The sequence below is a fragment of the Hirundo rustica genome, chromosome 20 (assembly GCF_015227805.2).
Source record: "Hirundo rustica isolate bHirRus1 chromosome 20, bHirRus1.pri.v3, whole genome shotgun sequence".
Taxonomy (NCBI): domain Eukaryota; kingdom Metazoa; phylum Chordata; class Aves; order Passeriformes; family Hirundinidae; genus Hirundo; species Hirundo rustica.
This window is the reverse complement of record NC_053469.1, coordinates 8,314,804-8,329,825: the sequence shown is the minus strand read 5'-3', so window position 1 is coordinate 8,329,825 and position 15,022 is coordinate 8,314,804. Positions and strand designations below refer to the sequence as shown.

Genomic DNA, 15,022 nt, shown 5'->3' with positions numbered 1-15,022 from the left:
TGGTTGTATCAGAGATCACTGTCTGTTGGTGGCAACAGAAACAAATAAAACAAATATGTTTCCTTAAAATGAAAGTGAAACTAAAGTTACAGTAAGATTACATCCTTTAAATAGAAGCTCGGTTATAATAAGTAATGCAGGAACCATCACAAGTTAAAAGCAATTCCAATTTCTCTGAAAATGCTCAGTTTCATTCTCCTCCAAGATGCAGAGCTCCTTTTCCTGCCATTTGTTTCTCATGCATGTCTGAGACAGAAAAGCAAAAATCCCTCTCATGCTCTCCAGGCACCAAGGGATTCTCCTGTGGAATCATGCAACCAAACAGGATTGCTGGGAACCTCCAAAACCCTCAGCCACCCAGCATCCAACACAAATGACAAAGCCATCATGGTGTCATGGTAAAGATCAAGGGGTGATGTTTCTTTTTTTTTTAAAAAAAAAAAAAAAAAAAAAAAAAGAGGACACACCATGGAGAGGGTGAGACTGTTCTGACTTTGTGGAATAATTTTTGTGTCTTTATATAAATAGTTTAGCTCCAGTTGGGACTTTTGTTTTGAGGGATGGACAAGCACCGTCCTTAGTCTCCAGATGTGAGCTCACACTAATCATTCTTGCTAATGCTCCTTTGGCCATTGCTGAACTCAGCCCTGTCACCTCATGAAATTCATGGAACAGGGGTAAGAGGTGGCGGTGTTTGGACAGGTGAACTCCCTTGTGTCACAATCTTTTTTTCTCTGCCATCACCACTTCCATGCCGATGCTGCAAACTCCTCCTGTGTTTAAGCACAATCCACACCACACCTGCAGCATCTCTGTGTTGCCACACTCCTTATCAGCAGCACCAATGCCTCCCAGTGCATGCAATTTGAAAAGAGATATTTGATGCTGCATCACCTTCAAAACTGCATGGGGCATTGTCCTGCACCACCCAAGGCTCTCATTCCATAGCTGTGAGAATTTCATCCCATGCAAAGTGAAGAATAAACCAACCAAGAGGAAAAGCATCACTCACAAAGCCTGAACTCCAGACCAAATTCATGTGGAAATTCAGTTTTGTATTTTGAAGAAAAAAGGAACACATAGCTGGGAATCCACGGGAAATACCTGTAACAGCTAGAGCTTCCAGTAACCAAGAGAGCTGGCTTTGAGTACTTCCACAGAGCTGGAGCTGTGTGCCAGCTGGGAGATTGGGAACTTCTGTTTCTTGGAGATTTCCCAGCAAAAAAAAATTCCTGCGTTCAGTTTAAAATGGACAGGCCTTTCAGAGAGATAAGGAATTAAACCAATACCTCATCCTGTGCTGCCCAGGACAGGGTGAAACCACTGGAAGTCTTGTGGGTGATGTAAAGGTCACAAAGAGCCCCAGTGGCTTCTGAGCTGGGCAGGTGAGGGGGCACGAAGAGCAGAGCAGGAGGAGCAGGGCTGGGGGATGTCCAAGAGCAGGGGAGGAGCAGGGCTGGGAGGATCAAATGGTGTTGCACTGGTTGATTCTCCAGGTGTGGTGGCCAGAAGTGTTAAACAGAGGCAAATTGTGAGTTAAAATTTCCTGATAATAACCCCAAAACAACAGCTAACAACAGCCTGCTCCGCCACACTCCGTGGGCCGTGCTTTAGGAGCTCTGAAAACAAAGCAAACCAAGGAGTTCTCCTGGTGCTGGAGACTGAATCCAGGCCTTGAGCAAAGGGAGCACCAGCACACACCCCCTGGTTCTCACAGAGCCACCCTGAGCAGCAGAACCAGAGCAACAACCAGCAGAGATGAGCTGGAACGCTTCCAGCAGGGAGCTGGCACAACCTCAGCCGATGGAAATCGGTTCTCTTTGATTACCTCCAAAGAACTTCGCTCATTTACATCACATTGGAACCCCAAGCATCCAAACACGCCCTTTGTCTTTCCTACACCCATCAGTGAATGCTCCTAATACAGACAGTGAGGAGAATTCATGCCAAAAATCACCAGCACATCCAAACCCAGGCTGAGAAATCACAGCAGAAACATTTTAAAGCTCCTCAAATCCTACCAAAAACAGGCTTGGAGGAGTTATTCCTTGTCATATGTGCAGGAAAAAGTGGAGGGGACACACATTCTTGCCTAAAAACTAGGATAGAAAGAACTTAACAGATATTTCTTAGAGGAGATTCCAAGGAATGGAAAGGGGAAAGCCCTGGCTTTCAACATGCTGAATGATCCATGGAGACATCCTGTAGAGCAGTCAGATTCTGGAAATCTGAGAGCTCTGGAGATCACAGGGAATGAGTTTCTGATCCCAACCACAAGGCCCCAGGCAGGGGATTTCTCTGACATGCAGAATTATCTTCTCATTAGTGGGAACCCACATCATTTCACACCTCAGTGACTTCCTTGCTTTCATGCTCCACTTGCATTCGATTAAGAGAGAGCAAGTCATGGAGCACCATCCATCAGCTCAGCACAAATATGTACTCAGGATTCATTACATGTCTCTAAATTCACACATCCATCACAGAGAAATACATTTCCAGAGCACCAAAATCAATTAGAAATGTTTTCAAAGAGATGCAGAAATGCTATCTTGTAAATGTGCTCTCAGGTCAAATACAGGTGTGAAAACATTGCTTTCTGCTCACCTCCAGGAAGAAGAGAAGCTTGTAAGGCAAAGAATGATTCATATTTATAGATAATATATATTTATATTTACGTATGTCTTTGATATTCTTGATTTAGCTGATAGCTGCCCTCAAACCAGCCCAGCCATGACCTGAACAAGCCCTGAACTAGAAACTGAAGATAAAACATTCAAAAATACAAGAGGCAAAATAAAATTAGGGTGGCATTACACTCCTGATGTACTGAGGGTGTGTGAGAGGACCCTTGTAAGGTCAGTCAAAACTGATCTCTCATTTCCCCTCCTTTTTCCCTCATTTTACCTGACCACCCCACATTTCTCCCAGATCCCTGCCAGTTCTAGCACTTGGATTTGGTTACTTCAATCTGGGTGGAAAATGCAGCAGCAGTTCAAGTATATTATAAAAAAACCTGAGGGACCAACCACCTGTGTGAGATTTGAATGCAGAAATTTGCTGGATTCACAAGTGGATTCATTTAATTGTGCCAACTTTGGCAGCTACATGGAGGTTGCCATGTTCAGGTTGTCCCATGGAACACAGGGAACATAATTCTGAATATTACCTTGGACTTAATGACTCCACAAATGACTTTGTGGGTGAGAAAGAGCAGTTTCCCTCTACCACAGATGTTAACACACATATATCCCACCTTAAATTCATGTGTATCAGGGGAATATGTGGCTTTGTGTACAAAAACCCCCAGGAGATAGGAAAATTAAAATGATACGAATACATGGACAGTACTCTGATACCACAGACAGTATCAGTGGTCTTTGTTTAGCAGGCAGAATGCTGTAACAGATAATGGAAAATCTGGAAAACAAACTGCAGAATAGCAAGAGCAGCGGAGCTCAAACCCTCAAACCCTTAATTTAACAAAGAGAGGAATAGATGGGCAGGAAAAAAAGAGAGTGCTGGGAGCTTTAGGTGGGTGGGTGAGCCAGAGAATGATTCACAGGGGTGAGATGAACGAACAGAGATGAAAGCTGTGTAAAAGGGAAACTGGATGGATAAGAAGCACACACTCCTTCCCAGGCTGGAATACTTCTTACTGTCAGCTTGGGAAATATCTCTCGGTAAAACCTCCAGGCTGAGCCTGGCTGAATATGTCCGTGGTGTGGTGTTGGCCTTTTGAGGGATTCCACTGGAATATTTCTCTGGTGATTTTACTAAAAGGGACACTCGTGTGCTGCCAGGACATTTCCCCAACATCCTGGGACAGAGCAAGCAGTATTCTGTGCTATTTCTTGCTTCTGGATCTGGGGTTTTATGTTATTCCCCAAGAGGGGCTCTCAGCCAATCTTTCCCAATCTCTCATGTGAGACATGATGACCCAGCAAGGTTTTCTTTTCCATCCCCTTTGGCTAAACCACTTTCCCCTCTCCTAACCAGCTGGTTAAGCTGGGCTTGCAGTGCCTGTGCACCTCTGAATTTCATGAAGAAACCACTGCAGCACATCACAAGCCAGAAATACTGGACTATCTACCACTAAAAATCCTCATCCTGAGCTCAGGGGCCAGGTGATCTCCAAAGAGGATTCAGCTGAACAAACGGACAATTTTCCCTGGCAAATTTAGTTTCCCAGTGGTCAACACTGCACTTTCCCATGGAACTGGCTCACCTAATCATTCTTGCTAGTGTTTCTTTGAGTTTGGATAAAAAAGGGTGGTGCAATCTGAGCCTTGGAGGAGCCAGGAGAGGAAGAGGGACTGACGCACAACATGGACAAGGGCCTTTGGTAAACAGCATAAATCTTCTGAAAAACATTCAGCAGAATGGAAAAGCTACTTCTGCAAGCCATGCTCTGCTGTACAAACTCACTTCCAGAAGAGAGACAGTATCACATCCACGATTCATCAACAGTTGCTGCCCAATCTGGGTCCTTCAGCAGAGGAATTTGAGCTTGGCTCTCGGTTTCTCTAGCGCTCACTCATTTATCTCCCCAGGCCTCCCATGCCTGATGTATTCCATCCATCCTGCTCCAGGCCCCACATTGTGCTCTGCAGGCAGGCTTCCAGAAGCAGAGCAGGAGAGAACAAAGCTGCAGTCTGAGTGCTGAGCTGCTCAGAGCAGGGCTGCGTGCTCACCCTACAGATGAGCTGCTGGTCTGCTGAGACATGCTCAAGGCAAGGCCCCTCCAAGGAGTAAAGTGGCTCATTTTCTTTAATTTCTGTGTCAAACCTTCCTGCCCTGCTGGGTGGGACCCTCGTGATGCCTTCACTAATAACACAAAGGAGTTTGCTGCTGTAGCCACAGCTCCTGGGGGAGCAGAGTGCTGCTCCCCAGCCAATCCGCAGCCCTTGATTTTATAGGAAGTGTTGGTTTGGAGGCTGTCAACCCCAGCTCCCAGGGGTTGTCTGGGCAGGAAGGGCTCTGCTGGGACACTTCCATGTACTCCAGCACAAAACTGCTGCAGGCTCCTGTACTCACACACCACAAGACCCCAAACTGTGTGCTCTGTTCCCCTCAGGACCACAAGGTCCCTCATGGAATTCTCCTGCATTCCTGAAGGCTCTGGAGCAAAAATACTCGTTTCAGGGAGCTCCTCTGGGTCAGGACTCAACGCTTGCATTAGGGTTACACTACACAGAGCTACAAGAGACAAACAAGCAAATGGAAATGTGAAATATTCAGTCTTTTTTTTTTCAGCAACATTTAGCAAACTTCACCCAGTAATCTTTGCCATCCCTTGTGTGTAGGATCGGGGAGAAGACTTAAAAAGGACTTTGTCACTTGAGCTGCACTTTCTCCCTGCAGAGAGACAGAAGCAACAGTGGCTTCCATCCTGTACTGGGAGATTTTGTGTCCTTTGCTAGAGGCTCATGAGCTCTGAATGTTTCAGCTTGCCTCTGCAAGAGAGGGCAAAATAAAAATTGTTTGGCTTTAGCCTGAGGACTTGGGACCTCCCAAGTGCTGGAGCATGGATAAAGAGGAGTGTCTTGAGGGTAGATGGAAAAGCAAACTGAAGAGACCACTTGTCTTGTACTGCCCAGACTTCCAGAAAATTTCTGTTCCCTGTGCTGTGTTTGGATTTGTCCATTCCTACACAACGGAAAGGTCACAGAGCCAGGTTATATCAACTGCTGCTCCCTGGAGCCCACTGCAGAGCCCTCTTTATTTACTGGTGCTCTGAGCAAAGACATTAAACAAATACAGCGGCCAGATGAAGGTAGTTCTAAGGAAAAAACGAAAATTAAAAGGCAAACCCGGAAAAAGAAGTCACCTTGTAAAGCTTTGGGAGCTGGTGCTGCAAAGACCAAGCTGTGAGATTCCACAGCACATTGTTTGTGCTGCTTCACCACCTCTGCAGACGTCCTTGAAACCTCTCAGTCTTCCAGCTGGGAAGAGAACTTTTCCAAGAGAAAGTTGGAAAATTCAGGCCTGCTCACCCCTGCCACACAAACCCATGGCTTCCTTTTCTCTGTATGTGCCTCAAGGATTCCCAGTTTTTCCCTGCACTGGACACGGGCCTGACTTAGGCATCAAACAGCTCATTCAGGACTGATGGTTTCCAGACCATGTGATTCTGATGGATTGCTGTCTCTAAAAAGCACTCAGAGGTCATGTTGTTGTGAATGCTCCCAGGGAATATGAACCCAGCTTTGATCCTTCGAGCTGTGTAGTTATTAATTTGTAAAATCCACAATGTCTGGCACATGCTCACCTCACATGGGGAGAAAAGGATAAACACCTCGGTATCTGCTAAGGACAATAACTGTAGCCCAGCTGATTCTGATATCACCATCTCCGCTTGCCTAGAGCAGTTAAGGCTTTGCCTCACAGGATTTAGGCTGAGAAACCAAAAGATTCAGGACATATTTGTGTTCTATACCGAGATATAATTCTCTATGCAACAAACTTTGTCTCAAAATGTCTCACAGAGGATAAAACCTTGTTCAATAAGTCACTGATACTGGTCAGTGGGAGTGGTTTGCACAAATGGAGATGGCAGAAACAGACAAATGTAAGTCACAGTTCCCAGTGGAAATGGTGGCTGGAACCAGACTGGGGCAGGAGCCTTTCCCACTTTTGGATGAGAAAACTGAAATAGGGCAACATCAGAGCCCCACTGGCCCTGCTGAGAGATGATGGTCTGCTGTGAAGAGAAACAGTTAGGCAGGAACAAACAATGTTAAACACATTCCGGTTGCTCTTCCTCTTAGTTTTTTGACTGTAGAAAGCAAATCACGTTAGAAGGCATGATGTACAAATATACCCAGCCTCGCCTAAAACAAAGAGGGAGTTCTACATCCATGCAGGACCAGTGGATGAGCTCTTTGTGAGGCCTCTCAAAGGATGAGCAAGAATTCATGGGGAACCTGGAGGTGAACACAGCAGAGAGGGAAATACAGAGCCATCCTTCCCTCTCCCATGCTGGCAGAGCTGTCTGCTCCGCAGGAGTTTCCCCAGACACAGATTGGGAAATCAGGTGAAGCCATCCCTGGGCCAGTCCTCGCCCAGTGGCCATCAGAAGCTGTTACTCACCCGTGGAACCCTTGACAGTGGTGGGTTTGCTTTTGTGCCTGCCCTTCTCTGCCTGCAGGCTGATGGTGTACTCCGTGCCTGGATCCAGCCCCTGCAGCAGGAAGGAGGTGCTGTCCACAGGGATCTCCACCTCGCCCTTCTTCCCCGAGGCACCGGTGTAAACCAGGCGGTAGCGGTCGAACTTGGCCACCGGCCTTCTCCAGCGAAGGGACAAGGTGGTCTCCGTGGGCTCGCTGACTTCCAGGTCCTTGGGGTTATCAAGATCTACAGGGTGAAACAAAAGCGAAGTCTCTGAGCTGCGCTGAGGCAGTTTTTCAGGCATCTGCAGAGGAACATCTCCACTGGCAGTCCGGCAGCAGCTCAGAGTTCGCCCACCTTTGGGACCTTTTGGAATGGGTAGAGGATGGTGATGTTCTCCTTTACAGACAAAACCAGAACAGATTTCTTCCCTTACACTCGAGAGGTAGAAGTGAAGCCTTCAGATAATTCACCTGGAGAAAGGGGGTGTGGAGTGAAGCATTCTGGACTGGAAGGGCAGTCAGCAACCGCTCCTTGTCACATCAACATTTTGGCCACCGCCATTCCTGCCAGAAACCCTCACAGACAGAGGATGGCCAGAGTGATCAGTGTAAGCATAATTATCATTAACGAGCTCACCTGGAGATGAAACTCCCAGAACATTACGGGGAACAGGAAAAAGAAGTCAGATTCAGAGGTCATGACCTTTGTGGGAATTTTTTTCATCTCCTTAAGTGGAAATGTAGCAAAATGAAATCAAGAACTTTCTAAAATATCTCTTCCAGCATCTCTTAGAAATGAAAGAGTGGCTCCCACTGAGTTGCTGGCTCCTCCTGAGCTCAGATGGGATCAGGACACTCACCAGTGCCAGCATTGATGGTAGCAGGAGCACTTTCCCTGTCGTTCCTCACTGCTGTCACTCCAATGCCATATTCAGTTCCAGGCCTCAAACCTATGAGATGAGGAGAAGAAATATGAGCTCCTGTCCATGGAATATGCCTGCAGGCATTTGTTAGAATAAGGAAAGCTGAATGGATGCAAAGTAAGAGATCTGCTCTCCACTATGCAGAGGATTGAGGTTCCTGTTGACCCTCTAGCTGACAAGCTACAGACTGGCACCAGTGAATCCCCCCCAGCACATGAAAATGCCTTTTGGACTCAGGATATGGAGCCATTTCCACAAAGCTGCTTAGAATTAGGGGAACTGACTTGTTGGATTCAGGGATGCACGTGGAAGTGAAATGATTACATACCTTCTGCTGGCTGGTTATCCATCTGCAGGTGTGTAAATCCATTTCACATGGCTTTTAATTCAATTTGGTCTACTCAAAATCATACAATCATGGAATAGCTTGACTTGGAAGGGACATTAAAGATCATCCCACCCCCTGCCATGGGCAGGGACAGCTCCACTATCTCTGTCCAACCTGGCCTTGGGCACTGCCAGGGATCCAGGGGCAGCCACAGCTCCTCTGGGCACCCTGTGCCAGGGCCTGCCCACCCTGCCAGGGAACAACTCCTTCCTAACATCTAATTTCAAATTTGTAGCCTCTAGTCTCAAAAAAAAGTGTTTGAGATCGCTCAAAATTGGTACCTCTAATGTACAGTGACCACAGGGACATTTTTTCTCCATGTCCTGTGCCCTGGGGTGACAAAGAGAGTGTGACATTAGTGACAATCTCTCCATTCCCCCACCTGTGAGTGTCGCTCTGGTTGTGGCCTGGCTGCCCTTGGGCACTGTGATCTCCACGTGGTCCCCACCAGAGATGGGGGCAAACTTAATTCGGTAATTATCGACATTGGCGTGGCTGTTCTTCCACTCCAGGGTGATGCTGTTGTCAGTCTGGGACACCCGCTTCAGGTTCCTTGGAGCATCCAGGTCTGGAATCAACCAAGCAATAAATAAATAATTAGGAATATTTCTCTTCTGACAGCAGTCTCTTGTGACAGTGCTTTTCAGAAGGTGAAATGACCTGTAAAGTTTCCTCTCACATGACCCTCTTATGTCTTAACTACAAAATCCTGAGTTCTTCTAGCATGAAAAGCAGAGTTCACCAGCTTTAGTTCAAGAAATTTAACTTCTATCTCCTGAGACAAAAATAACATTTTCACTTGTAATAATTAGTTTTTATTACAAAAAGGGTTTGTGGAAAAATATATTTGGATGAAAATACTGCTTTCCTTTAGAAATACCTCAGCTTTCAAAAGGAAAAAAGAGCAAAGAACTGGTCATCTTTAGAATTTCTGTTCAGTAACATCTTGCATTCATGGCTGGAAGGAACTCTTAAGTCTCAAAAAAGGTGAATATTATAGAGAATTTCAATGAACTTTCATTTTTCACACCTACAGTAACCTCAAATCCTGCTCCAAAATAACAACTGTATTTTGGGATGAAAAGGAATGTAATTCACAGCTCTCCTAATGCATCAAGCCTTGATAACCTGCTAAAGGACCCACTTTCAAAAAACATTCCCAGAACCACTGAGGAGCACAGTAAATTTATTAAAGAATGGCAGAAGAAGTGAAGAAGAAAAAAAACCAGTTCTCTGCTTCTAAACTAATTAGGCAAAGAGAAATAAAATGGAATAAGAACTATGGAAGATATTTAGCTCATCAGACAGACAAATGATCCAGAGGAATTTGCTTTTTGAAGTAGGGATTTAGGGTAAGAGACACAATAACCTAATTCCCAATTTCAAAATACATTGAGATTCTTGTCGGGGGTCTAAATACTTCGGTGAGCCAACAAGGCCTAAAAGGCACAGGAAATAACTTCTACTTTTGTGTACCTCTAAAATTGTCTGTTTCTGTGTTGATCAGTAACTGCCCACTCCAGCAACAAGACACAAACAGCACAGCAGGATGGGAGGTCCCCGTGGCGCCTTCCCAGCCCCTCACCTGTGACAAAGACTTCCTTCACAGGGTCGCTTTCCATGTCCCCTCGACGGGAGATGAGCGTCACCTCATACTCTGTGTGTGGCCTCAGGTTGTCAATGGAATATTGGTTCTCATCTTCGGAGAGGCCAATGCTTGTCCTGTCCTCTGGAATGTCCTTGGGGCCATAAATGAGCTCTACATTTTCGACTTCAGCCAAGGGTTTGGACCACGTGATGAGAGCCGTGGTGTCGGTGACGTCTTTGGCCTCCACCTGGCTGGGGGCATCGAGCTCTGTTACCAAGCAAAAGAGAGGGGGAAATGGGCTCTTAAAAGAAATCTTGCCATGAAAGAACACCCATATTCTTATGCCTTTAACTGGTGATTCAGGACAAAGTTAAAATCAGTATCCTTATTTATGCTCTTCCTTTTGTTCCTGTAGTTTTATACTCCAAATGGAATCAATCCATCAGAAGCAAATCCATCAAAACTCCTTCAAATCAGAAGGTACAAAAAGAAAGACAAGCGGGAACCCTAAGAGCTTCCCCACTTTCACGCAACCTTCATGCACATATAAACAGGACGAAACAAATTCTAGTGGGAAGTTCTAGTTCCTGCTGATGTACGTCTTGAAAAAGGAATAAAAGTGCTACCTTCTGGCTGGACATACATTTCCTTTCTGCTTCAAACCGGTAATGTGGAGAGGAATTATTTTTTTCTTTATGTATTCATTAGCAACTCCATATTTCCTTTCTCCCCCTCTATTAGCTCCCGGTGTAGAACTCAAATTTCTCTTGTTTAAAAACCCCCAAACAGCAGATGTTTTGTTGGTGGCCAACTAAAACCAGGCCAAGCACAGGTGGTGCTTACTTGTGGTGATGACTTTGGACAGTCCTGGTCCTCTGGTGTTGTTCTTCACTACATGGATGGACACATTGTACTGTTGCCCAGGTGCCAAACCTGGCTGCATGTAGGATGTCTCTGGCCTTTTCAAGCTGCTGGTTATGTCACCATTATCATCCTTTTTCTGGAACACATTGGAGAATCAGTGAGTACAAACATAAAAATCCAGGATTTTTTACACAGTATGTGAAACTGCTTCCTCACCATATTATGGAAGACCAGCTCCCAGCCGTCAAAAGAAAAGTTCAGAGGGTCCCACTCCACCTGGACGGATGTTTCCCGAACAGATTTGAATCTCAGACCTTCTGGAGCAGGCAGATCTGTGGCAGAAGAAAAGGATATTCTGACATGAGCAGCAAATTCCCATAAATAGGGCACTGGGGTGGGACATCTTTCCACCTCTAGAAGTATCGGCAAGGTGGGGATCTGCAGCTGAGGTGGTTAAACTCTCGTGGTTAAACTTTCCTCAAATCCAGTTATTGTGGCTTTGGAGAGACCTTCCTGAGCTGGTTTAGATGTCACATTAGAATAAAAGGATTTTTTCCCTCGAAATCTCTTTTTTGTGCCCTCTTGGAAGAGGCCTGGTGTCGACTTGGGGAGTCAGGAGAGCTGAATCCTGCCCCAGCACTCCAGAGATGAGCTCAGTGAGAGAAGTCAAAGAGCACCTTTGGATACTGGGATGTTTAGATATGACAGTGATATGCACATAACAAAAAGGGAGAGGAACAACAGGACAGACAGGCAGATAAAAGGCAAGTTGTAGTAAAACACAGCAAAGATGCAAAACAAATATAACCTTCATTTTAGCCAAAATGGTTTGAATTCAAGTGATTTCATATTGTTCTTTTACATGTTGCTATATTTTAACTTTTTTCTCAGGAAGAATTACCAGAATTTTTAAAATAAGCATTACAGTAAAGAAATGTGCATTTTAATAAAGAAATGTGCATTTTAATAAAGAAGCCAAGGTTCTTAATTCACAAAGACCACACATTTGGAGACATTGAGACCAGAAGAGCTTGTGAACTGTGCTTTTAACACAGTCCCTGGTATTGGAAAAAAGTAGAAAATGGAAGTGCAGAAGGCTGTTTTTTCCAGGCCAACATTTGAATTGAAAGTAGAAAATACAAAAGAAACAATATCCCAAAAAAGAAATGTAAATCAATATGTCTGAACTGAAAATAGAAAATTCAGAATAAATGCTGCCCAAAAAAAGGGATACAAGTCAACACATACAAAGTGAAAATAGAAAATACAAAATAAGCAACACCCCCAAAAAAGAGATGTAAATGGAGCAGACAAAAGGATGAACACAGGGAATATTAAACTCACATGTGGCTACCCTGGCGCTGACTGGAATACTCTTCTTGTTTTTAAGGATTGCAAAGACACGGATGAAGTACTCCACGCCCGGCTCCAGCTCATGGATGGTGGCGGCTGTGTGGTTTCCTGGCACGGTGAACTGCATGTCCAGGCCCCCACTGCTGGTGGGGACGTAGGTGACAAGGTACTGGTTGACGAGGTTCTCGTGCTTCCACTCCAGATTGACAGTTTTATCCGTCACGTTGGTCACAGTCAGCTCAGTTGGAGGAGACACTAGGAATAGTTGGGGGAAAAAAAAAAAAAAAAAAGCCAAACCAAAGTTATGAGAAGTTCTCAAGGCTCAGGAAATAATGATTTGCCCAGTTTCACATTTTCCCAGGAGTGGTTCCTAAGGCTCATCTCGCATGCAGGGAATGTGGAAGGCATGTCCCACAAATTAGCTGCTGAGGAAAGGAATGCTCAGCTGATGAAGACTACAGACGTTTCCAGAAGTCATGGGCCAATTTCTGCTCTCACACTTGCACACAACCTCTGGCTGACTGCTTTCCAGCTGCTCCTCTCATGGCTGCAGCACAAGACTGCTATAGCTGGGTCCCGAGGGATTCAGAGGTTTAATTCAACTGCCAGTGATTGTAGAGATAGAAGTCCTGGGATTTGCACAGATTTTCCAAAGTAAAATAAAACATTATTATTTGACTAAATACTTGCAATAGATCTGTCTGTGCAAGATCACAAAGTGGGGCTTTGGCACCTTCCAGAAGGAGGAGATAAAAGATGGGAATTTCTTTTAATGGGTATTCATTGTCTTTTATAGTGTTCCCAACCCCAAAGTATCCTTTGATTACTCTACCAAAATTTGGTTTCACAATTTCTCCCCTGGGATCTAGTAAAGAAAACTGCCTCATTTATGGTGTATTGCCTGTCATTATCAGGCTGCCAAAATTTTCTATCAATTTCCATAAAGTCAGTGATGCTGGGAAACCAAGCATGTGACTTTATAGCTAAGTTTCCACACCAGCTGATCCCATGATTTTCTTCTTAAGGTTTTGTGAGATCTAATATGCACACACATATATATAGAGAGATATATATATATAAACACACGTGTGTTGTAAGAAGACTCTGGAACATTTCCCTTTTCTCCTTAGCTGGAACAGCTTCTTTCAGCTTTTTTTTTTCTAGCATCAAGAGGCGCTATGAGAAACTGAAAAGTCGTGGTGACAAATGCCAACCAGTGCTGGCTACAGCACCGGTGACATTGCGGTGGGAGCAGAAATGGAGGTGACAAAGGCGCTACAACACCATCAGCAGCCTGTTGTCTTTGTGACCACCAAAAATCACCAGAAACTGCTATACTACTCAGCCCTGATATTTCAGGATGCCAAGAGCTACTGGTGGTGTTACACCTCTGGACCCGCTGTTTGGACTATGTTGGAAAAGCAGCAACAGGGCCCAGCTCTATGGAAAAGCTTCACGGAGTGTTGGATGTCCCAAGGGGAAGCAGTTCAGGGGCACACTGCACCTACCATCGGAGCAGTCATCCCCGATGTAGCCGTCCTCGCAGACACAGCGCCCGTCCACGCAGCGCCCTGCGTTGTTGCAGTTGTTGGGGCAGGAGCGCTCCCGGCAGTCCTCACCCACGAAGCCCTCGTGGCACACGCAGCGCCCGTCGACACAGCGCCCACGCCCGTGGCAGTCGTTGGGGCAGGCCAGCTCCCCGCAGTCATCCCCCGTGAAGCCGTTGTCACACTCGCAGCGCCCCTCCACGCAGCGCCCGCGGTTGTGGCAGTCGTGGGGGCAGCGCAGCTGGCCGCAGTCCTCGCCCGTGTACCCCTCGTCGCACACGCACTGCCCGTTGACGCACAGCCCGCGGTGGTGGCAGTCGTTGGGACACCGCAGCTGGCCGCAGTCGTCCCCGGTGAAGCCCTCGTGGCACACGCACTGCCCGTTCTCGCAGCGCCCGCGGTTGTGGCAGTCGTTGGGGCAGCTCAGCTCCCCGCAGTCCTCCCCGACGAACCCCTCGTGGCACACGCACTGCCCGTTCTCGCAGCGCCCGCGGTTGTGGCAGTCGTTGGGACACCGCAGCTCCGCGCAGTCCTCGCCCAGGTACCCCTCGTGGCACACGCAGCGCCCGCCCACGCAGCGCCCGCGGCTGTGGCAGTCGTTGGGGCACCTCCTCTCGCCGCAGTCGTCGCCCACAAAGCCCTCGTAGCACACGCACAGCCCGTTCTCGCAGCGCCCGTTGCCGTGGCACTCGTTGGGGCAGGCGAGCTCCCCGCAGTCCTCGCCGGTGAAGCCCTCCTCGCAGAAGCAGGTGCCGTTCATGCAGCGCCCGCGGTCGAAGCAGTCGTTGGGGCAGATGAGCTCGCTGCAGTCCTCGCCGGTGTAGCCCTCGTCGCACACGCACTCGCTGTCCACGCAGCGCCCGCGGCCGTGGCAGTTGTGGGGGCACAGGGGCACGCTGCAGTCGTCGCCCACAAAGCCCTCGTGGCACAGGCACTGCCCGCCCACGCAGCGCCCGTGGGCGCCGCAGCCCTGGGCGCAGAGCTCCTGGCCGCAGTCCGGGCCCGTGTAGCCCTCGAAGCACACGCACAGCCCGTCCACGCACTTGCCCTGGTCGTTGCAGTCGGAGGGACACGAGGCCTGGCTGCAGTTGGGGCCCTTCCAGCCGGGCTCGCAGACGCAGCCGCAGATCTCGATGCTGTAGTTGCCGTGCCCGCTGCAATAGGGCGTGGTGTCCAGGCGGCCTGTACCAACGATCCCAAAAACCCATTACTCCCACGGCACTAGGTTGCCTTAGGCCAGCGTGGCA

General features: G+C 47.3%; 1 protein-coding gene across 3 annotated transcripts in view; it reads right to left on the bottom strand.

Moving 5' to 3' along the window:
- Positions 1-15,022, bottom strand: part of TNC (tenascin C) — a 71,510-nt gene that overhangs the window by 31,330 nt on the left and 25,158 nt on the right. For all 3 annotated transcript variants that reach the window (XM_058423157.1, XM_040083512.2, XM_040083514.2), the window contains exons 3-10: positions 13,737-14,957; positions 12,220-12,483; positions 11,092-11,207; positions 10,855-11,011; positions 10,009-10,278; positions 8,806-8,991; positions 7,973-8,062; positions 7,093-7,356 (exon numbers count right to left, since the gene is read on the bottom strand). In XM_058423157.1, the coding sequence (XP_058279140.1) occupies positions 7,093-7,356; positions 7,973-8,062; positions 8,806-8,991; positions 10,009-10,278; positions 10,855-11,011; positions 11,092-11,207; positions 12,220-12,483; positions 13,737-14,957 (2,568 nt within the window). The remainder of the gene's footprint in view (positions 1-7,092; positions 7,357-7,972; positions 8,063-8,805; positions 8,992-10,008; positions 10,279-10,854; positions 11,012-11,091; positions 11,208-12,219; positions 12,484-13,736; positions 14,958-15,022) is intronic.